We start from the raw sequence: 23,487 nt of genomic DNA, 5'->3' as shown, positions 1-23,487 counted from the left end.
TTCTAACCGTTGGAGCAAACCGTAGGGAGGGAGGAACTAAAGGGGAGTGGGAAGTTTCCAACTGTGTTTAGGTGGGATTTCTCAGATAGGTGTGGAGATATGGTAGCATGCGCGGGGCGGAGAGGGCTGACTGGCTCAGGTCTCTGTGGTGGTCCTTACTCTGTCAGGGGGTGACCACTCTCTGAGGTAGGGGGAGCCGGAACGGCCGGTTGGGTCATGGGTTGTGAGGCCGTGGGTGTCTCCGGCGGGTTTGTTGCCTGTGCAAAATCATGCATCAATTGTGCCTATTCCAAGGAAATGGGGTGTTTGCGGGTTCCCTTCAATTCTTCCTCCCGGAGTGTCTCTTCTACAGCCTTTCCCCATTCGATCATGGCGCCTATCCAGGCTGCTTTCGGGGACCCTGTAGGGGACCTCCAGTACATGGCTATTCCTCTTTTCGCCAAGAGGATGGCGAGGGACATGAATCTATATTGTACTTTCTCGGTTTTCCGCCTTTGGCAAGAAGAGGTTAATAACCATTTTTGAGACTATTATGCCCACCAGTATACAAGCTCTGGGCCCCGAGAGGTAAGAGAGATCACAGGCTACTTGACGGAACTTCCTCTGCATGCACTTGCGGAGGAGCAGGCAGAACGGCTAGGAGATGAGATCACTGAACAGGAGGTCAGAGCTGCTATTAAAGCCATAGCGAGAGGAAAAACCCCGGCCACCGATGGACTCCCCCAAAAATGTTATGCTACTGACGGAGCTAGCCCCTAGATTAGTGGAACTATATGGTGAGGTGTGGGAGAGAGGGATTCTACCGAGCCCCACTCGGGAAGCAGTGGTGATCCCCCTGCTCAACCAGATAAACCCCCAATGGAATGTACGATGTACAGGCCCTTATCGATGCTCAATTTAGATTTTAAAATCCTACGTAAAATATTGGCCACTAGATTGCTGTCGCACATGACTTCCCTGGTCCACCAAGACCAGGCAGGATTCATCCTAGCAGAAACAGGACTCTTAACATTGGGCGGCTGTTCGACATTTTGGAATGTAGTGGGCAGGAGATCTCAGATGAAGCGATATTCGCTATTGATATAGAGAAAGCATTCAATAGACTTGAGTGGGAGTTCCTGTACACCGTAATGTCGCAAATGGGGTTGGGGCAGGGGTTCATCAGATGGGTGAAAATACTCTGAGGACCCAGTGGCGCAAGTTTGCATGGGCCGCACCATCATACAATACCGGGTGAAGAGGGGTACATGACGGGGATGTCCCCTCTCCCCCCTTTTATTTGCTTTGGCAGTGGAACCACCAGCATGTAGGGCACGAACTGGAGAGGTATATGACGGCCAGCAGCTAGCTGACCAATCGCACCATATAGCACTATATGCAGATGACTTTTTGTTATTTTTAAAGGACACAAACGCTGCCCTGAAAGGCACCAGGTGCTTGATGGACGGGTTTGGGGCCCTCTCAGGACTGCATGTCAATTGGCAGAAGTCTCAACTGTTTCCAGTGACAGGTGACACGAATCCCAGAAGATTTAAAGGGGCTGAAATGGGAGCCCCAATACTTTTGATATTTAGGCGTGAAGGTGTATTACGCCCTCACAGATGTCCAAGCCTTGAAGGGCAGTAGGACCCTTTGGAAAAGCCTGCCCCTTTCGGTGGCAGGGCAGATCTCCTTATTAAAAATTATAGCTCTCCCCAGGCTGTTGTATAACTTCACCACCCAACCGGTGTGGATTCCAAGTGCATCGTTCCCTACCCTGGATTCCCTTATCACTGCCTTCATTTGGGGAACTGGTAGAAGGCGAGTGGGACTGACCAAGTTGATGAGGGCAACAACTGAAGGGGGCTTAGCAGTTCTGGAGATGGAGAGTTACTACTTGGCAGGACAGCTCCAGTGATTCACACAATGGGTGGCGGGGAGTCTAGAACCTGGCTGTAGGAAACCTCCTTTTACTCCGGATAGGGAAGATGTATTGAGTACACTAATGAGTACCATCAAACCGAGAAAGATCGTCTCATCTGAACATAAGGTACTGAAGCGCTGCTGGAGCAGATGCTTACAAAAAACAAAGACCAAACGCTCCTACTCACCAGAAATGTCAGTGGCATTACTCAAAGACGATCCCACATGGAGGCCAATGGAGGGGATTAAAGAAGTGGATGCAAGCCAGGGTTACTAAGATAGGAGACTTCTATAATGGTGGAGAACTGCTCCAATTTGAAGACTTCCGTACAGATTGGAACATCCCACAGGGACATTTTTGGCTCTATTTAGCTGTCACAGGGGCCATGCGCAGGCATTGGGGAAGGGGGACAACTGAGCCGCCCACCCACTAAACGTCTGAATATATAAGCTTGGCAGGGGGCGTAATTAAAGCTGTTTCATGCCTATACCGAGCCATTAGACGAGACTCCCCGAAACCGCTGAAATAGTTGAGAGCCAAATGGGAAGCTGACCTGGGAAAACCCTTTGAGGATAAGGATTGGGAAAATGCACTTCAGAGAGCCACTAAAGTATCTCGGAATGAGCGATTTCTGCTGATCAGCTTTTATACACTGCATTGTGCATACATCACCACAGATAGAATCAATCAGTACTTCAATAGAGAGGACGCAGGCTGCCCACGCTGTCGTGAACAGGGAGCTGACTACTCACACATGATGTGGAGTTGCCCACACTTAGTGACATATTGGCAGGAGGTGACTCGGGAAACAGCGAGAATCATAGGGAGGGTAGTGCCATGCACCCCAGAACACGTGTTGCTTAACCTGTTACCCCACTCTGCAAAGACTAAAGTGACAACAAGGTTTCAGGAGTTAGCCTTTATACTGGCAAAGCGAGAACTGACCAGCAGATGGAAGGCCACAGCAGGCCCCAGGGCCCCAACATGGAAGAGCGAACTAGAAAAATGGGCAAGTTGCGAAAATAGAATATTGCTCAGAAATGAAAAACGGGGAATAGGCAGGCTGGTGAGGGCACAGGTATGGGACGCACTGGTGGATGACATGAAGAATGAGGAACAGTAATCCGTACCGAGCACCCCATGGGAATCACCCCGACCTGAAAGTCCTGGTCCCCCAGACCATAGGAGGGGACAGCACGAGTAAAATGGGGAACACTGCCATGGTGAGCCTAAAAGCCTAAAGAGCGGAGCAAGGCCCAACATGCCCAACAAAAGCTGAGGGTAACCCAGACCACACACATGGCAAGGTGCAGAGATTTCCTAGTTGACAGCAGCGTAGGGTGGGAGGGGCGGACTGTTGGGGACGTTGGGAGGGGAAGAACATGAGAGCCATCCAAGATGACCATACACTTCTACGGTTGAGATTCTCAGGCAGACATGAAGATTAGCAATGCATACCGACAACTATATAAAAATTATGTAAACTAGACAGCAAAGAAATTACCTCTGCAAGTCAATTACTACGATGAGAACAAAATGTGTATATAATGTCTGGAATGAAAAGCAAATGCCAATAAAATATGTTAACAAAACCCTGTGATGTTCCCAATAGGGTCAACACAATGTGATTCACCATCTTGAACCACCAAACTACATCCCTTCCAAAACTTTGCTTATCTTCTGACCCCTTTACTAAACTCCCTCTCTGGGACCAAATTGCTTTTTTTACTTATTAGACTAACACAGTGTAGCAAAGTTTCCTAACTTCCCACAGATTTTACAATTGACATTTTTCACTGGACAAGGACATCCATTAGGTTTGTGATTTGAAAATGCTCTCAAAAATCAAATCGTTCTCTGCCTGCAAATAGATTATGGATTTTCTCTTCTTTTTTCCTGTTCTGAAAGGCCAGTTTAACATGCCAGGACTCTTTTTCTGCAACAGCCCCACATTGTTCTGTGCGTGTCAGCTCTCTTCATGTCTTTTGTGGCAACTCAATTTTTTTTACTATATCAGTTGTTTCAGAAAGGGTGGGATTCTTGTGTCAACAATTTTTCTTTTTTATCGCAACGCCTAACAACAATCTGGTTCCGTATTAACTGAGTAGTAAAATTCTGGAACTCACAATTAAAAGCAAGACTACATATTGCTGCTACTTAACAGTCAATAGACTTATCCTGACATGGTTCTCTTTGAGCTAGGTTGAACATTAAAATATTTTTTTAACACAATCACCACTAACTGGAATTAATCAATGTCAACTTCTTCACCTAACTCAAGTAGCAGTGAATGTTTATAGATGAATTGCTATTCAAAAATCAAATTGTGTTCCAAAAGGATTCTCTTCCTCGCAGGACAGTATCTGTTTCCACCCATAGCTCTAACATACCCTGTGAATGGCTTAAACCATGTTTTTCAAGGTATAGGTGGATCCCCAGATGTTGGTAGAAATGGAGGTGGTGCTCTTGTACCTTGCATGTTGTAACAGTCACGATAAATGGTGACCACAACACTGTGTGCGCTCAACACAAAACACAACCACACTCCTAAGCACACTGCAAAACTACTGTGTGCACACCATGAGTGAGCGTACCTCTGTTGACGTAGCAGAAAGACAAATTGTTTGCACAACACAGTTGATACAAAACCTTGTAAAACGTCGAAAGTGTGGGTGTCACAGTTGAAGCAGCACATCACATATTACTTGCAGAATTTGAGTGTGTCACAGTTGAATAATGGTGTTTTAATATGACACGAAGGTTGTGTGCATGTCAAAATCGATGATCTTCACTTGAATGACCCCTGCCACTGAGTAAAAAACTGGACTGGAAAGCAATGGACAGAATGCTGCACTGGAAATCAATGGTATTTTAGTTTGGTGAAATTTTCAACCCGAGAACAACTAAGAATGTGTATACTTTAACAAGAATATTACTGCTGCCAACTGGGATTCACTAAATGAATTGCTTGCTTTATTCAACAATAATAGTCATACAAGCGTACAATAAATACAAAATAGATATTATAATCAAGATATACAGAGCATAAGAGCATAATTAAAAACAAATCGATAAGAGAGTGTAAAATGATATATCATTATGAAATAACATATCATTAAAAAAGCCAGATAAAATAATTAATAAAACTTTGTTAAAAGGTCAACACCCTCAATTTACTGGCTAAATCACAGAAGAGCACCTAAATAGAGACTGGAAGGGTGAAATACAACTATACACCTTGTAGACAAGGACGCCTCCTTAGGCATTCCAAATAGCATTCATACTAAGGTAACAATGATTGCCAAACATAGATTCAGAGTGCGAAAGCACAGGCAGTGGCTGTGGTAAGTTCTTATAAAATCTGGGAGAAGTTAATAAGGTTAAACAATAGCTGTCAATGCCTTTGCACGTATGACCTACATTTTGCCCAGAAACTTAGTAACAGCACATACATATGCCTGGTTTAAATCTGATATGATTATTCTAAGGGCTACTTGGCTACTGCGTATCCCCATCAGCTGGCATTTAGCTATAATCCATGTGAGGTAAATACAGTCATCCCCATGGCAAGCTCTGCCACTGTGTGCGCATCACAGTTAATACAAAATACGTAACAATCAAGATGTGTGTGTGCCATAGTTGAAACACAAGTTAATGTATTCCACCAAAATGCTGCAAGCAAAACATGAAATGCAGGATCTGTGCTTATCACAGTCGCTAAACTTCTCTTGAATATGCTTTAAATGCTGCAATGGGAAGCAATGGGCAAAGTTCTGCACAGAAAAGCAATGGTGTTTTAATTTGGTGAAATCTCCAACCCGGGAATGTGTATACTTTAATTACAATATCACTGGTGCCAACTAGGATTCATTTCCAACACCATTCAAATGGGTGAAAAATCTTTACAAAGAAAGCTGGCAAAGTAAATATGTATTGCTAATGTCTCCTCGACAGCACAACTCTTCAAACATAGCGACTCGCTGGCACACTTCCAAAATGGCACCTGCACTGAAAAGATAACGAGCTTCGGAACGCTCGAGCTGGACCGCGCTTGGTCCACCCTGCTGGAACACGCTCTCCCGTAGCAAAACGTGGTGATGTCATGATATGTGATACCATGACATCACCACACAAGCACAACCAGTGTTCTGTTACCCCATAAAATATAGAGGGTGCAGCCAACTAATTGACATGGAGAAATGAGTTGTGGGTTGACTCAGGCTTGAATATTTGGCATGTCACCCTGCAACAAAGACATAGCTATCAAAGTTTCCAGACTGCTGATGTATTACGTTTCAATGTTTAAAGTCTCACAGGGAGGGACGGGGGACTTGGTAGGTTCAGCATACGGGACCCAACCATAAGCTAAAGAGAAAAAGTATGCTGTTCCTAAGGGTGTCAGACCACTGTATGGCAGTTGTTAGTAGGTGCTTGGCAGGACAGGGTAGTTAGTGCTCAGCAAGGAGCAAAGGCCGTCACACATCCCGAGGGGGTGTCATATTTAATCAAAGGGCTTTTTCTTGTTGGGCCGGCACTGCAATGCCCAATGGGCCCAGCAGGGGGCCTCTCCGCTGGAGGTCTTCTTGGTTTTGCCGTCGTGAAGCTAGATGGTTTATGTGAGGGAAACCTATGTGAAATGAGTAGAGGTGGGACTGTGTGGGTGTGATTTAAAAGTTGCTCCTGGATTCTCCAAAAGGAGTTTATTGGAGGAGTACCTGGGCCATGAGTAAAAACAGACTCAAAAGATGTGAAATGAGAGGGGAAAATTAGACCTGTGTCAGTTCTAGTGAGTTGTCCAAAGGGTCAACATGTTTCTTGCCTATGAAAAAGTCTGTAAGGATCTCAGCAATTCATCAGGACCTGTCATCCTCATCTACTCTGAGGGGGGCAGCAAGTAGTGCAAGGGAGAGAGGAAGTCAAAGTCATGTCCCCTTATGTTAGGATTCCTTAGTAGTCCTTAGTGTGTAAAAAAACAAATCATAAGTGAGGTACAAAAATACCTTCCAGAAAAAGGTAGCGCCTAGAGGATAAAGAAGGTGTATCATATAGTAAGTTAATACTTGATGAAACATGGCATGGGTCACACTGAAAAGGAAATTCATAAAGTTATGAAAGAAGGGAGGGAGGTGGGCATGTATCTTGCCAAGGTGAAGAGAGAAAAGGAGAAGAGAAGGCAAGTACACACCTAGAGAAAACATACATTGAAATTACAGGGCATACATTTTTGAAAAAACAGAACTCTCAAGAGGGTATAACCCGACATGATTGTGACAATTATGCAGACAAACTATGGATCTCCATCGTGAGTGTCTCTGGCGTAGCCATCTAGAAGTGCAGCTAATTCGGCATGATGATACCCGGTGTTGATTACTAAGAGAAGCGTTATCAACATTCAGGAGAAGAACATTTTGAGAACCTTTTACAAAACAATTTATAGGGATACCACAGGAAGACATTGTCATCAAGTGGTCATACACCAATTATCGTGAGCGTGTGGCCGAACCTCATGGTGACACTATTGTCGCAGGCTATTGTTGTCAACCATACAGTCTCTTACTCCCTTTTTAACTCACAGGATGATTAAGGTAATGGTGCCCCAGCCGGTGAACTCACTCAAGTTGCGAGGAGGACCGAACTGCAAAGGTCAGTATAGAATATTATAAAACCATGAGGTGTTAAAATTAAAGGAATTTGCCAATGGCATGGTCTCTTTCTGCAGTCAATTATTATGCAAAAAGTGTGACTACTGCAAGCTAGGGACGGCCATTGGAAATAAAGGGCAAGTAGGAAAGGCCAAAGTAAGGCCGGAGCATCTCATGCTCAGGTAACCTGTGATGAGCTGCATTAAAGGAGTTGCCAATGATGCAGCCTCTTTGTGCAATCAATTGTTATGCAGATAGTGTGCCTAGTGCAAGCTGGGGACGGCCATTGGAGGTAAAAGGGCAAGTAGAAAAAGCCAGCATAAGGTGTGAGCATCTAATGCTCAATTAATCCATGATGAGTTGCACGAATCAAGTGAATCCCTGCTGCATTGATACCGATAAATGCCGGTTGTGGCTCCCACTCGAGACGCACTGCGTACAGTGAAGTAAAGGGCCAATGATTGGTGGTGATGTCCCGGTCAACACTGAACCCCCGTTATCCTGGCAAATTTGATATGCAGGCTGTGAGCGGCTCTAGTTATGGAAGTGCTGCGCCTCAAAGGCGTGTCACACTGCACTTATAGAGCAAAGTGGTAGCTGCAGTGAGACGCGCTACATATAGTGAAGGAAAGGGCCAATGATCGTTGGTGATGTTGCGGTCATCACTAAAACCTGGTTAACCTGGCAAAGTATATATGTTGGCCATGAGCGGCTCTAGTTATGGAAGGGCTGCACCTCAAAGGCGTGTCGTGCTGCACTCATGAAGCGAAGCTGTAACTACCATCGCGCAATAACCACTCCACGATATATGTTAGCGTAAACAATTTACTAGGACATGGTTGACAACAATAATTTAACCCAAACATCAAAAACATTTACCAATCCCCAAACTCAGATCTTTCATCCATCCGCCATTCACCCATTCCAGTTACTCTCTCACAATTCACTCAGCAACCTATTCCCTTCTTCCATTCGCTTCCTCACTTATCTTCCAACCTACTCCAACATCTCCAGAAGTCGCACACTTGAATGCCGCACCCCCATCATGCACCTTCATCTGCCTTCCCAGGGGGGTGAGTATGCCCATAACAGATTCCCCAACCCTCAAAAGTATTGCCAACCAGTTACCTGCCCCACCTAGCGTCAGTGCACCTTGCGCTCTCAAAGCCGGCACCAAATGGACTCATTCCACAGATTATTAATAACATCCCTAATTTTTATCATGTAGTACGCGTTACCCATGTGCAAAAGGTGTACTCTATCATCTTGAAAAAGCAGTGGCTCTTCAAGCCGCAATCCCACATGAGCAATCACTTTAAATACTGTTGTTCTCACAAAAAACTCTCATCGCTAGATTCAATTTTTGCCTTGCTTTCACAACTGCAGCGGACTTCAGTTGCGACCGCCAAGTCCTTTTCGGCACAAACTCAGACTATGCAATACAGGCACCTGCCAGATTGCTCCTCATGGCTTCAAGATCTTGTTGCATCAAATATAGCAGGGACACACCGGATTGCTTGATTAAGTCATTCACCCCCAGGTGGATAACCAACATGTCCGGGCAGCCTGTGCTATCCACCTTTTTCGTCATCCAGGGCAACAAAGCTGCCCAGCGCATCCCGCTCTTACCCCACCATTGTACCTCATGGTGGCTGCTTCGCGGGCCCAGGCTATGACCGTACACCTGCCTGTCTGCATATTTCGATGCCCAGTATACAAATGAGTGTCCGACAATCTGGGTAACCGTCTTGGCTCCTGGACCCCTGATGCAACCTACGAAGAGAACAAATATTAATAACACTTAACCAAACACCCAACTACCTCTCCCTTACCCCTTACAGCCTACCCCAACGATGTGCACCTGACCCATTTGCACACATAGTGTTCGCAGCAGCGGGACCTCCATCGCCCAATTCACTGAATCTTGTCCCAGGACGAACGTAGGCGTGCTGCCGCCGGCGCTAATATGAAATGAATGTGTCTCATACCTGCCCAAGCGCCTCAAAGCCATTTGTAACACCACTAGTAACTGAAAAACCGTTTGCCCACTGTTTGGAGGCATGACAAAAGATTTCCCCAGCTACCTGCTGTGACTGGTGGCAAAACTCTCGCCACTGCAGCACCAGGCATGCCTCCACGCATCTGCTTTCGTCCAGCCACACCGACTTACCCCTCCCAACCTAGTCCGTCTTAGAATGACCCAACCAAACACCCAGATGCGTCCCATCCAACCGCACATCCTCATACACCCTACCAGCTTTGCCACTCGCCCCCACCAATGCAGAAACTCGGAAAGCCCAAAAGAACATCGAAATCAAACACAAAATAAAATCTGCCACGTCATACTTATCATAACAACAATGCGACAACTCAGCCAACGGGCCCCGCAACAGGTCAAAAGTAATCGCTTCCCTAGGCACCTTCCCCGCTGTCCCTTTCATGCCCCCAAACTTTCAACTTTCTACTCAACAAATCACTTTTTGCAGGATCAAAACCCATGTACAATCGTAGTCTGAGACAACCCTTTATCAATGCAGTCCAAAACAAAACTAATGACTCCCTGTTCACATCCTAGTCTGGACATGCGCCATGTCTGACTGGTCCATCCAAGAAACACACCGAATTCAAACCATGCCAACCGATAAGAGCGCCACATAGAGTCAGCTATGGATTTCTCGACCAGGCCCACTACTCTCTCTCCCCTCAGGCCCAGATTCCATCCGGCACCTTGGTCTTGCAAGCCTCCGCTCCCAGCGCCAGACGTCTGAAACGCTGCCACTGCAAATGAGCCAATGCATCTGCAAAGTCATTGCTTGCAGCTGGGTGATGCTGTGTGTGAAACTGCACGTTAAAACACAGACATTGCAACAAAAAACTTCACAACAAGCGCAACACATGCAGGTCTCATGCTTTCTGATTATTCACCAAGTCTACTACTGTCCTGTTGTCCACGTGGAACAATACTGACCTGTTCTGGAACTCGGCCCCACACTTCTAGCTCAACCAGCAGTGAGAAGAATTCTAAGAAAGCAATGTTCCTGCCTTGTTTCAACCAATGCTCTGGCCACTATTCTGTGCACCACCTCCCGTCCCAGAAGACCCCAAAACCAGAAGCCCCTGCGGCACGCAAAATTCAGAAACCGCAGGGTCTTTGCAATGACCGCAGATCGATCTTCTTCTCCCCAATCACATGCAGCAGAAAAGCCTGCATGTCTATCACCTTCTGCTCAGGTAACTGGGCCATCCAAGCGACTGAATCCAACTCAATGCCTAGTAATGTCAAACAGCAGCTGGGCCCAGCTGTTTCCCCTAGGGCTAAGGGAACCCCGAAACGCCGTACTAGGACTTGAAACTGACTAAGCGCCCTTTGGCACTCTGTGCCCGCCAGACGAACAGGAAATCGTCCAAGTAGTGCAACACCTCATGATGACCGCTCCTGCACGTAAATGCCCACTGCAGAAAGGAGCTGAACGTCTCAAACAAAGCACAGGAAATAGTGCAATCCATGGGCAAGACAACAAAGATAGACCCTTCGAACTGCATCCCCAGCAGGGAGAAATCAGCAGGGTGAATGGGAAGGAAACGAAAGGCTGACTTTATGTCACACTTTGTCAATTCTGCACCCTGCCCACACACCCTCACCAAACTGATCGCATCATCAACTGAAGCATACAAAACTCTGGAATCCTCTTCAGCAATGAAATCATTGACAGATCTCCCTTCTGGCCAGGACCAATGATGAACTCCCCAGGCTCCTTCTTAGGCACCACGCCCAAAGGTGATATAATGAGATCTACGACAGGCCAATGGCAAATGGGCCTACAATTCTGCCTTCTAGCACCTCCTTCTGCAATCTAGCTACAACCACTCTTGGCAATTCCTTTGCTGACTTCAAATTCTCCGCCCATCTATGCTACCGGGGCCCTGGTATCCCACCCAAAAATCCAATGAATCCTCAATGAGACCTCTCTATCGGGGTACCTAGAGAGCCACGGACCCATGGCCTCAACGTCATTCGGTGTAGGTGCTTGCCCCCGCCCTTATGTGACCCGCCACTGTTCAGATGGTGTGGCCAACGTGAAACATTGCGTGAGAGGGTGCCGTCCTCCACACTTGGAGCACTCGTTCTTGAAATTGCAGGGGTGCCGAGTGCAGAAACCTCTACTACCCCCGTGGGCTTGGGCGACTGTCCTGTGGACCGAGTGTAAGTGCTCTGGCCTCCCGCTCCAGTGTATGAGCACTTCCCTTCTGCCCCAGTTTGGGCGGGGTGCGACTGAAAAGGCCGGTACGTGACTGGAAGGTGACTGGCCGTATGTGTTGATGCCGATGACTGAGTGGAGGACATCCACTGTATCCAAAGCTCCTAATCTACCTCACCCCTTGGCTTACCGGGGTTGACGCTTATCCTAGCCCTAAACTCCTCATCATAACTGAGCCACGCGACACCACCAAAATGCATCTGCGCTTTCTGGATGATGTCCATATACTTAAACAATGCTTTAACCCGGTCCAAATGCTTCTCGCAATATATACTGGCGTAAATCAGAAAAGCCGACGTCCAATTCTCCATGTTAATCAGCACCCTCGTCCCTCTAGTCAGTTCCCTCTCTTCCTCCTTGGAATCCTCAGTGGCCTGGATCTCCCTATGTAACAACTTGAACACATCGACATACTCATGTTTCCATATCCATGACTTAGTCAAATGCGACCCAAATGCCATTGCCAGGCCCATGTATGGTAACTTTTTCTGATGTTTGTCATCCCCTTTGTCATCTTTTCCATCCTGGTCTGTCTGGACGCCTGCCCCTATCATCTGCTTGATCCACCCGCAGGTATCACTGCCAACTTGGCAGGCCCTCCCAGGTCCCACACAGACCCCTCCGCCACACCCACAGACCAGCAGGGTTTCCTCCACCCCTCTGTGTGGCCATCGTCCCAAGCCGTCCACCAGGCACCATCACCTGATAAGTTCCTGGGCGCCTCCCAATCCTTTCTTCTGGCGTCAGCCATCTTCTGGCTTGCCTTCTTGCGCCTGCTGGTGGTGGCCTGTGGCGCCTGCAACACACCAAGCCGTCCAGTTGCCGCCTTAGCCCTCCCCCAATCGGCACTGTCCCTCACTTCACCCTCTTCTAGCTCATCACTTGCATCATCATAATCCAATTGCTCCTCATGCTCAAACTCAACAGGTGCCCCCAGCAACTCACGCACCGCTCTCTTCAAACCTTTCCCATTCACACCTGTCACATCACCACACTCCAGCATCGCTGATGCCCACTCCCTCGATGGAGGGCAGGCCGCCGCAAGCACCCTGATGCTTTTGCCCGGTGTCTAGGGGCCGTCTTGCGACCCGACGGCCCACCCATGCCTCTACCAGCCTCCACCTCTGACTTGTGCCCCTCAGACCGACTAAGCCTGAGGGGGGACAAGTGCCATCATGTCTCATAGCTGTCATGGCCGTCCCTGCCCCCAACTGCAGGGGGCTCGACTCATCCACCCAAACCCACTTGCCTCAGGCCCTGATGCCCCTTGGCCAGGCCCTGGAAGTGCGCTGGGGGGCCATCCCCCCAGACCAAACACCCCGAGGGCCCGTCTCTCTGGATGCACACAATTCCTGCAATTAAGCTTGGTCTCCGGAATAATGCAGAGCTGGTGTCGGATATTTTCTTCCAGGGACATGCCTACCCACCTGTTCCCAGCGGGCCTCAAGCTCAGATCACTTGACTTTTGCCCCCGGGCCCGCAAAGGGTCGGGGGCACTGCTGCCTACTGGCTCAGGAGGTCAGAGTAGCGAGTCCGCCTTCCAGGGCCCCTGCCCCCCCTGTGAACAGGCCCCCTCTTAACCCCAGACGAAAGATCCACAGGCTGGTCTCATCAATCCCCCTCCTCCCCACCACAGATTCACTGCTAGACAGGATGAGTGTAAAATCCTCCTGCACTGGCTCTCCCAAGGCACATTCATCCTCCCATCCCTCCTCACTGTCTCCTCCCAGGTCCCAAGATGTGTCCTCCTGCATTTGGATTTCGACCTCTGCCGCCTTGGACGCACTGGGACCACTCCCTGACCCCTGTTGCTCCAGAACCGCCCTCCCGCCGATCCCCACTGTCCCTGCCATCATGACAGGGGCAGTCAACTCCACATCGGCACACACAGGGATGCTCTTACACCATCCCCCACGCTTCGCAAGCTCAAAAGAATTCAGCCCCCGGCCCCGCCCGGACATACCTCTTTTTGGCAGTGATGGCTCTTCTTGACATGCCACCACCGCTGCGGCAACTCCTGCAGAGGCAGACAGAGGCATGCGGGTCATCGCAACCCACGCCTGGTCCACAACTCCGGGCCGCAGGAGATTCACTGTCCTGGCCCATCCCAACACTTGAAGGGCAGCGCGAACTGCCGCTGCATCAGGCTCCGACATCCCGGGGTGCAAGCAGCGTGCTCCGGCGTCCGGGCCCAAATGAAAAATACTGAGTGGTGGGGGAGGGGGACGAGGGTGACGAGTGAGGGCGCTACAGGAATTAAATATATGTGCAACCAGGTCCCCGATTGCACAGAAAACACCCCCAACAATCGGCCGATTGGGCCTAAACACAAAATCCCTACTCTGGCCTAACTAACACTCCCAAACTAAACTGGACCCTTCCCAAGTGGCGCGGAGGGCAGGAAGAGGCTGGAACATCCTCTCCTGCCCTCTATAAACCCTATCTGTAACCCCACCCCTAAGCCCACCCCCTGTCCCCCCCACTATACCCTGTCCTCTGGTCTCGTGCGAACACCCCGGGGGAAGACTGGTCTGCCGACCCTACTTTCCCTGGGGGCCACAGTATTGGTTGTCAGCCTTGTGCGCCTCATGTGAGAGAGTTATGCAAGTGCTGATCCTCAAAGGTGTGTCGCACTGCACTCATGAAGCAAAGCAGTAACTGCCTGTATGGGTTGGAAGCCATGTGCGCCTCATGTTAGAGACGCGCTGCACTTCAATGAGGAAGTCCCAGAAAAGACAAGGCCGGCAAAGTTACATGCGAGCCTTATGCGACCCCCACTTGTTGACGCACTGCGCTTAAAAAGTGTGTCATGAAAAACCACAGCCAGTAAAGCGGGGAGGCTTGTTTGTAGTGGCATCAACAACAACAAGTATCTAGTGGTCAGAAAAGAAACAAACTCAACTCAAACATTAAAGATTAGACTTCTACCCAGCTCTATCCAATTTTATCGTATCACTATTCACATTATTTGCACTGCTTTTTCAGCTGCCCAAATCACATCAATCTTACATCTGCACCACCCATTTGTTAATCCAACCGGTAACTGGATTGTCACAGTCACTATTACACCTTTAGACTGTGGACATATTTACTCCCGGGGTAAGAGTCCCCAGATGATGTAAAAAGGGCAGTACAGATCGGCAACTGATGGGTAAACTTCATCTACCCTTGAGGTTTTTTTGCCCACGTGTATTGAATTTTGCACAATTGAGCACTGGGGTTCCACACAAGTTTCATTAATACAAAAAATGGGTTTTGATCGAGGATAAATTGTGAGTTGAGTTTGTTTCTTTTCTGACCACTAGATACTTGTTGTTGTTGATGATAGTAGTGGGGGCGTGTATCTAGTTTTGGGTCATCCTGGACTCCTCCCTCACGATGACCAAGCAAGTCAACGCCGTCTCATCATCCTGTTTCAACACCCTGCGCATGCTCCGAAATATCGCCTGATGGATCCCCACCGAAACCAGGAAGACGGTCATCCAGGCCCTCGTCACCAGCCGCCTGGACTACGGGAACACCCTCTAGGCTGGACCAACAGCCAAACTCCAGAAGAGACTCTAGCGCATCCAGAACGCCTCAGCACGGCTCATCCTGGACATCCCTCGCCACAGCCACATCACTGCCCACCTGAAAGACCTTCACTGGCTCCCCGTCAACAAGAGGATCACGTTCAGACTCCTCACCCACGCACACAAGGCTCTCCACGACATGGGCCCGAAGTACCTCAACAGCCGCCTTACATTCTACACACCCACCCGCCAGCTCCGATCCGCCAACCTCGCCCTCGCTTCCGTCCCACGTTTTCGGAAATACACCGTCGGAGAAAGATCCTTCTCCTACCTGGCAGCGAAGACATGGAACTCCCTCCCCACTCACCTACGGCTGACCAGGAAACAACTCAAGACCTGGCTGTTTGAGCAGTAGCGACCCCCCCCCCCCCGCTCAGCGCCTTGAGACCCTTACTGGTGAGTAGCACGCTTTATACATTTTACTGATTTGATTTGACTAAACTTGCCCTAGGACCCCTTTCCAAAAAATTGTGTGTTGTTTGTAGTGGCCCCTGTAACTGGATTCCTGTATGGTCACCACCCATTATCCCTCTATCAGTCCTTTTGACAACACACACCGGCCACCCAGGGACAGCTGGCCAAGGGTAGGTCCCACTTCGGGTTCCTCGAGGACCAAAGTAAGTACGATAACCAAGCATGCTGAGCGTGTCATTTCCCACACTCTCTAGTCTGCCTGCATTGCCCAAGACACGCGGTAAAATTTGCTTTTCTACTCACACGCGTCCTCGCTTTTTTAACGTTTCAATGTTTCCCATGTGATTCTGCGTGACATTAAAATAGTTTTTGAGTGACACTTTAGCTCAGTAATCATGCGAGTAAAACAAAAAATTTCAGAAGAATATTGGGTGACATCTTCAGTTTTTTAAGGCATGCAAAGTTGCATTCTGGGACGTGTTGTTTTGTTTTTAAAGCTTGGAGGAGGCTAAAAAAGCAGAACAAGCTGAAAGTGGAACATATGACAGCAGTCCGGCTACATATTTCTGTACATATTCTTACAGTGCTGGCATTTATAAATGAGTCTTTGTTATTGATTGAAAAATGAACGTAATAACATTTCCACTCAGATGAGTGTTTGCTCAGTGCCATATACATATAGAAATTATACTTCCAACGGTGCAAAATTATCTCTATTTAAAATGACTATCAAACTGGTTGTTTGTACATAAGAAATAATAATCATATACTAAATATGTACTTCAAGCAGATTTAAAAATATACCCATTAAAGCAATATGTGTGTTTTTTTTGCAAGGAACACACAACTCAGAACTTAAATGTAGTAGTGGAGGGCTGGGAGACACCAAACAGTGAGAGGCTTCTAGCATCTTATCTCTCCTCAACTACAGACAACAGACTTCAAACTGACAGATGCAATGTTGTGTTGAAAGCACCTAGAGGAAATGTGGAGGCTGAGTGGCACTATTAAATTGACATTACATTTCAGTGTGGTGATGCAGGAATTTGCACTGAAATGAGTCAATCTAACTTAAGATGTGTGGCACTTGGCATGGCTGCAAAGATCATGTTAGAAGAAAATAACTTGTCTTCAAAATGCAAGGAAATGGTCTGTTAAAAGTGAACGTTTTTAAGCACAAACTGAGAAACAGTCCTGACTCCACTCTGGATATATTTCCTTTACTAAACTAAGTTCATGCATCGTCTGTAGGTAGCCCAATAGTTATTATAGATGAAACAACAAATAAAGGTTATTAAATGAAACAAAACAGTGTTTTACACAGCGCACAAAATGAACTCCTGTGTTGGAAGGTATGATGGCTCTGAGAAATAAAGCATTTGCCTAGGATCACACAGTTTGGGCAACTAACTCGGAATAAGCCTAGATTTTCAAGTTTCTCACTTTTAAATTCAGCCACTAGATAGGGGTCTCTTTATTATTATTTTTTTCACTTGTTTAACAAATGAATAACGTAAACTTAAAATTAAATACATTTAAAGAAATAATCAAACTTCTTAACAAAGGCAGCTGAACTTAAGCTTATTCAATTACTTTTTTCAATTGCAACATACCCTGCTATCATTTATTCAGGGACCTTGACAACCATGCTATTTCTCATCAAAAGACCCTGCAGATTCTGTTGTCCCAATATACCCTGTTCTATCGTCTTTGAGTAGCATTGATTTCTAATAAATATCTGCTTAGTGGAACCAAGATATCTCTAGGTCATGAAGTGCAAGGTAAAACAAAGGAATAGACCTCGACCAAGCCATTACAGTACAATTTGCCAAATAACAAGTGAAGTGCTCCTTCAGTCCAGGTTTTTTCTATGAATTCTGGGAGTTTTAGTCATGTTTATTCAATTATAAAATGTGACTACATATCCCAGAATTCAAAGTTAACCTGAACTCAAGTAGCATATCCCACATAGAACTGGGAACCTTGTAGCTATGTACTTTAGCTCCACAACCCCTTCTTTTGTGGTAGGCAACTGGCTACCTCCTTTTAGCCAGCAGACCAGTTTTCTTTGTTAGTGCCTATAAAGTAATCAGATAGTCATCTTTCGAATCATCCTCAAGTCATCAGAAACAATCTCAAATTGAGAAGTAATCAATTGCTCATTCTCTAATCATTAGAAACAATAACATCGTGTGGATTCATCAGTTACTCATTTTCAAGTCATCCTCAAGCCACCAAGGTTAAGTATCTTATCTCTGCTGATGCCTTCAAGAGCTTGATGATGTCTAATGATGTGAACATAACTTCTACAGTAGTTGGATTATCATCCAATGACTCAGGGATGACAACTAAAGTAATCTTGTTTGACATGGATATGCTAGGCTAGACCTTTAAACCAAAATAAGCCAAAGAGGCTACTGAGCATAAAGTTAAATATGTTGTGCAAGTGCACATGCCAGGCCTTTGCAGCTACATTGATCACATATCTCATGCATGATTGCAAGCGCAGTGCAGAATTAAACACTTACACGTATTGCAAGACAGGCATCTGAGTAGGTTGCCCCACATGCTCATGACACATGTGTTGTGACACTCGGTTGACATTTTAGTTTTAATAGCTGATGGCCATGTTAGAATGGTAAAATGAAATGTAAATGGCAGACCTTTAGACTTTGTAAGTGCTTGGTTGGACTTGTATGTGGGTGATCATTTAGGGGACTAGAACATACTTTTTTGCCCTGCAGCACACCTGTGCAAGGAACACACAAAACAATTCACAAAAGACACTTGCACACACACATCCTGCAAGCAGAGCCCATACACACAAGTACATGCTTGCATGCGCATACACAACATCTTAGACTTTTAATGTATGTGCTGCCTAATATTTTTTCTGGACCAAGCAAGTATTCGTTATTATCATTATTTTTCTTAAAACATTTCCTACTGCTGCTCTTTGTCAATAAAAATATAACTGCAATTCTTAATATTTAATAAGTAATCCTAATATTAGGTGTTAAGTATTGCCATCTATTCCAAACTAAGTAATCTTAATACTAAAGGACCACGACTGAAGTGCTGGGAATACGCAGCAAAAACCTCTATTTATATTCATCACAAAAGAAAGACCACTATTGCTTCTCTGTCACAGAAGGCACTTTCCAAAAATATTATAACACAATTATCTAAAAAGAAATATTGGTTGCTGGATACATTTAAATGCTGGAACACAAAAGACGGCCATGTACAATCCCAGACATCTTCAGAATATACACAACTTCAGGCTGAGAGACTGTGAGATAAGGGCAATCATATATTTAGGGCTCAATATTTCTGCTGACTGTGTGCCTCATAGGAATTTAGAGTGAGAGTTTTCCAATTTCAGGAAGAGCATTGTAAGTATACCGGACTGGATATTCACCTTCAATGTCTTAGTAAATGCTGTGGAAAATGAACACAGGAAGCTGTTCTAAAATTCAAGATAGACTTTTCTCCCTAGCATAGATCCGAAGCTTTAGTAACAAACATACATTCCTCATCTTACGTATATAAAATCTATTGCAACCACATCTGAATTAGCTTTATGATTGTTAAGAACTGAAAATGTGGTAGAGGCTGGACAACTATCTAAGTATGCCTATGTCAAAGGAAAATAACATTTTCCATTTTGAAATACTTTGGAATTTTCTAATGTTTGGATGTAACTGGAATGTCTTCACCTGATATGTTCTCCTTTTGTGATGATTTTCATTGTGCGCAGTTCAGTGCTTGGTATTAACTAATTGTTTGTATTTCAGGTAAACCCAGTCCAGTATTTCGAGGCTTGTGTGACCGACACATGTTCCTGCAATAGTGGTGGTGACTGCCAGTGTCTATGCACTGCCATTGCTGCCTACTCCAGCACCTGTAGAGAGGTTGGCATCTGCATTAATTGGAGGAGCCCCGAAGTCTGCCGTGAGTGCTTGCCTATACATCGAAAACTTAATGACCAATCCTAATGATTTCCAACCATTTCCTGAACCCTTGGGATGATGACAGACTTTGCCTTATGTTTGATAAAAAATGTCAATAGAAATGCTACCTTCTGCTACTGGTGTATCTATCTATCTATCTATCTATCTATCTATCTATCTATCTATCTATCTATCCATATGTAATTATATATAGATACATAGATATATAGGTAAATATATATCTGTGTGTGTGTGTGTCGGCATATAGCTATGTTATAGATGCAGTGTCCCCTAGCATTAGAAGAGGAAATACAGAAAAACAGTTGTGAAAATTTGAATCTTGTTACATCATAGAGATAGACACCAATAACCCGGGTGGCCCTAATGTGGAAGAAGATCTGCATACACACCTAAAACTAAATTTAATTAATTTGCAGAAATACTTCTCAGACCTGGAGAACAGTTTTTAAAGCAAATAAGTAGGAATTAATTTCACATTTAGCAGAAGTAGAGCACACTTCAACAGATTGGCCAATTATACAATGGCAGGAAAGATTTCAATCTTTTTAGTTTGACCACTTGGGCTGTATCACAATCAAATGACAACATAATTCAGGATGATTGAAATACCCACTTGGGATATATTATAAGCAAATTTGCACAAATGGTCCTAACCAATAATAATGATTTAATCACTTTTAAAAACATAATTTTAGCATTCTGTCCATGTTTCCTAAATAAATTGGGCAACCTATAAAATGCTAAGTAATGTATTATTGATGAGGGGCATGTAATATAATATCAAACCTTAAGCAGTAAAAAATTGTTAAGAAAAGAAAGATCAAAAAGACTGTAACAACAACACAAAAAAAATACCAGTCTGTCTACACTGTTTATGATTCTCACGTCACAATTGAAACTGACAAAAAGCAATTGTAATGGTGCCTCGATATGGGTGAACGAGGCTGGTAGCAGCCTCAATGCGTGCAATGGTGACCTAACATCAATAAATCTGTGAGCAACCACACTCAGAGTTGTCAAACTTTGTTGTGAAGGGGTATTGGAAATATATATGTATATATATATATATATATATGTATATATATATATATCACAACACAAATTGTCCTGTAGCAGCGGGAGCACTGTTCAGTGGGTGCCTTCGTCGAGACCAGGGCAGTATCTCGAAATTATCCCATACAAGAAAGAGATATTGCGGCACACTTCTTGGATTACAAGCAGTTATTTATTTTCAAAAACGTGACAAACGTTCCTACGCGTTTCGAACCGTATTTCCTGTTCACAGCAGTGTTTGTCATTAGTCCCTCTTTAGTTTCTTTATTTATACTATTACACCTGGTGGTATACCATTGTGCATGCTGGATCCTGTAGTATTCAATTTATTAAACTTTATTAAATGTGCATTAAAATGCTTTCACACAGAGTGGTGTAGAACAGCGAGGTATTTTATGTGTCACTACACCAAGGGCGTTTTTCTCGATTAGGAAAGATCGCTTTTCCACATCCATGAACTTCACGAATGTACTTGATCAAAAACCATTATAACTGATAAGTGATCGTGTATGTAACTTTAGACTTAGGGTCTGTTCGTTTATAGGGCTGAGTGCCCTGAGTCCCCGCTGTGTGTTTCCACCCCCACTGTGTGTTTACTTCACAATCTCATTCGATCCATTTTGTAAGCAGTCGAGTCTATCCTGCGGTTGTGCTAACCAATGACAGTCAATTTGTTATCTAATTGTCAGATCGTTTTCAATGTTCAAGTTTAAAGGCATATCTGGATACTGTTTTGCTTTTTCTTAGTTTCTATGTCCTTCTTAAAGATGAACGTACATTTCCTCGTGTTCATTCTAACCAAACGGCTGTTTAGTTTTAAATCTGATAATCAACTTCGATTCTAATCGTCTGAGTTTCTGTGTCCGATTCCCACCTCTTTCAGGCTGTGGGATTGTTGCCATACCAAAGTATTTGACATCCAGCCATGTTTTTCCATGGTGAGTAGCCATATGCTTGGCTAAAGCATAAGTGTGATCACCGTTCTGAATGGCACAGATGTGTTGTAATATCCATATTTTTAGCGGGCATGTTGTGCTGCCAATGTATTCTTTTCCACAGCAGCATTGCAGCATATAGACAAAGGATAACTCACACGTTATGTTGGTTCTGATCTCAAAGTTTTTGCTTTGGATCTTTGAGACTCTTCATGTTCTGGCCTATTTTGCAAGCTTTGCACGTCATACATTTAGTGAAGCCTTTCTTTCTCATGTCGAGCCAAGATTCAGGTTTCTTGAGTTCAAAGTGGCTGTGTACTAGATGATCTGAAAGATTGGGCTCTCTCCGGTATGAGACCAGTGGACGATCTCCAATGCTAATTCCTATGTCAGGATCCTTTTGAAGTATGTGCTAGTATTTAGTTAAAGTCTTTTGTATTTTGTAGCTCTCTTTGCTGAATGTCATTATCATCCGTGGTTGTTCTTCCTTTACAGCTATTTGCTTGTTTTCTTTGGTGGTCAATTGTGTCCCTTGTTGGAGTTTCATAATTTTGGTTTTTCCTCTCTGCTCAGGGGAGTATCCGCTCGAGTGTTTGTTCTTGCTTTTGTTTCACTTCGGTTGAGATCTGTTGTTTTATAGCCACGTTGTTTGAAGCGTTCCTTTGTCTCTGCGAATTTCTTCTCCATTTCGACATCTTCAGAGCAATTTCTTCTCATACGTAACAGTTCCCCGTACGGTATGCTCTTTTTTAGTTTTTGAGGATGGAAACTGAGTCCGGATATTACAACACATCCGTGCCATTCAGAACGGTGATCACACTTATGCTTTAGCCAAACATATGGCTACTCACCAAGGAAAAACATGGCTGGATGTCAAATACTTTGGTATGGCAACAATCCCACAGAATGAAAGAGGTGGGAATCGGACACAGAAACTCAGACGATTAGAATCGAAGTTGATTATCAGATTTAAAACTAAACAGCTGTTTGGTTTAAATGAACACGAGGAAATGTACGTTCATCTTTAAGAAGGACATAGAAACTAAGAAAAAGCAAAACAGTATCCAGATATGCCTTTAAACTTGAACATTGAAAGCGATATGACAATTAGATAACTAATTGACTGTCATTGGTTAGCACAACCGCATGATAAACTCGACTGCTTACAAAATGGATCGAATGAGATTGTGAAGTAAACACACAGTGGGGGTGGAAACACACAGCGGGGACTCAGGGCACTCAGCCCTATAATCGAACAGACACTAAGTCTAAAGTTACATACACGATCACTTATCAGTTATAATGGTTTTTGATCAAGTACATTCGTGAAGTTCATGGATGTGAAAAAGCGATCTTTCTTAATCGAGGAAAAAGCTTTTGGTGTAGTAACACATAAAATACCTCGCTGTTCTACACCACTCTCAGTGTGAAAGCATTTTAATGCACATTTAATAAAGTTTAATAAATTGAATACTACATGATCCAGCATGCACCATGGTATACCACCAGGTGTAATAGTATAAATAAAGAAACTAAAGAGGGACTAATGACAAACACTGCCGTGAACAGGAACTATGGTTCGAAACGCGTAGGAGCTTTTGTCACGTTTTTGAAAATAAATAACTGCTTGTAATCCAAGAAGTGTGCTGCGATATCTCTTTCTTGTATGGAATATATATATATATATATATATATATATATATATATGTATATATATGTAAACACTGACGAAGGA

At 45.0% G+C, this 23,487-nt stretch overlaps 1 protein-coding gene across 1 annotated transcript in view; it reads left to right on the top strand.

Moving 5' to 3' along the window:
• The window catches only part of LOC144823889 (mucin-5B-like), a 1,747,676-nt gene that overhangs the window by 1,374,385 nt on the left and 349,804 nt on the right, over window positions 1-23,487 (top strand). Inside the window, exon 24 of the mRNA XM_078682783.1 lies at window positions 19,588-19,744. Within this exon, the coding sequence (XP_078538909.1) occupies window positions 19,588-19,744 (157 nt within the window). The remainder of the gene's footprint in view (window positions 1-19,587; window positions 19,745-23,487) is intronic.

Source organism: Lissotriton helveticus, chromosome 3_1 (assembly GCF_964261635.1).
Source record: "Lissotriton helveticus chromosome 3_1, aLisHel1.1, whole genome shotgun sequence".
Classification (NCBI taxonomy): Eukaryota; Metazoa; Chordata; class Amphibia; order Caudata; family Salamandridae; genus Lissotriton; species Lissotriton helveticus.
The sequence above is the reverse complement of the archived record's forward strand: the minus strand, read 5'-3'. Positions and strand labels throughout refer to the sequence as shown.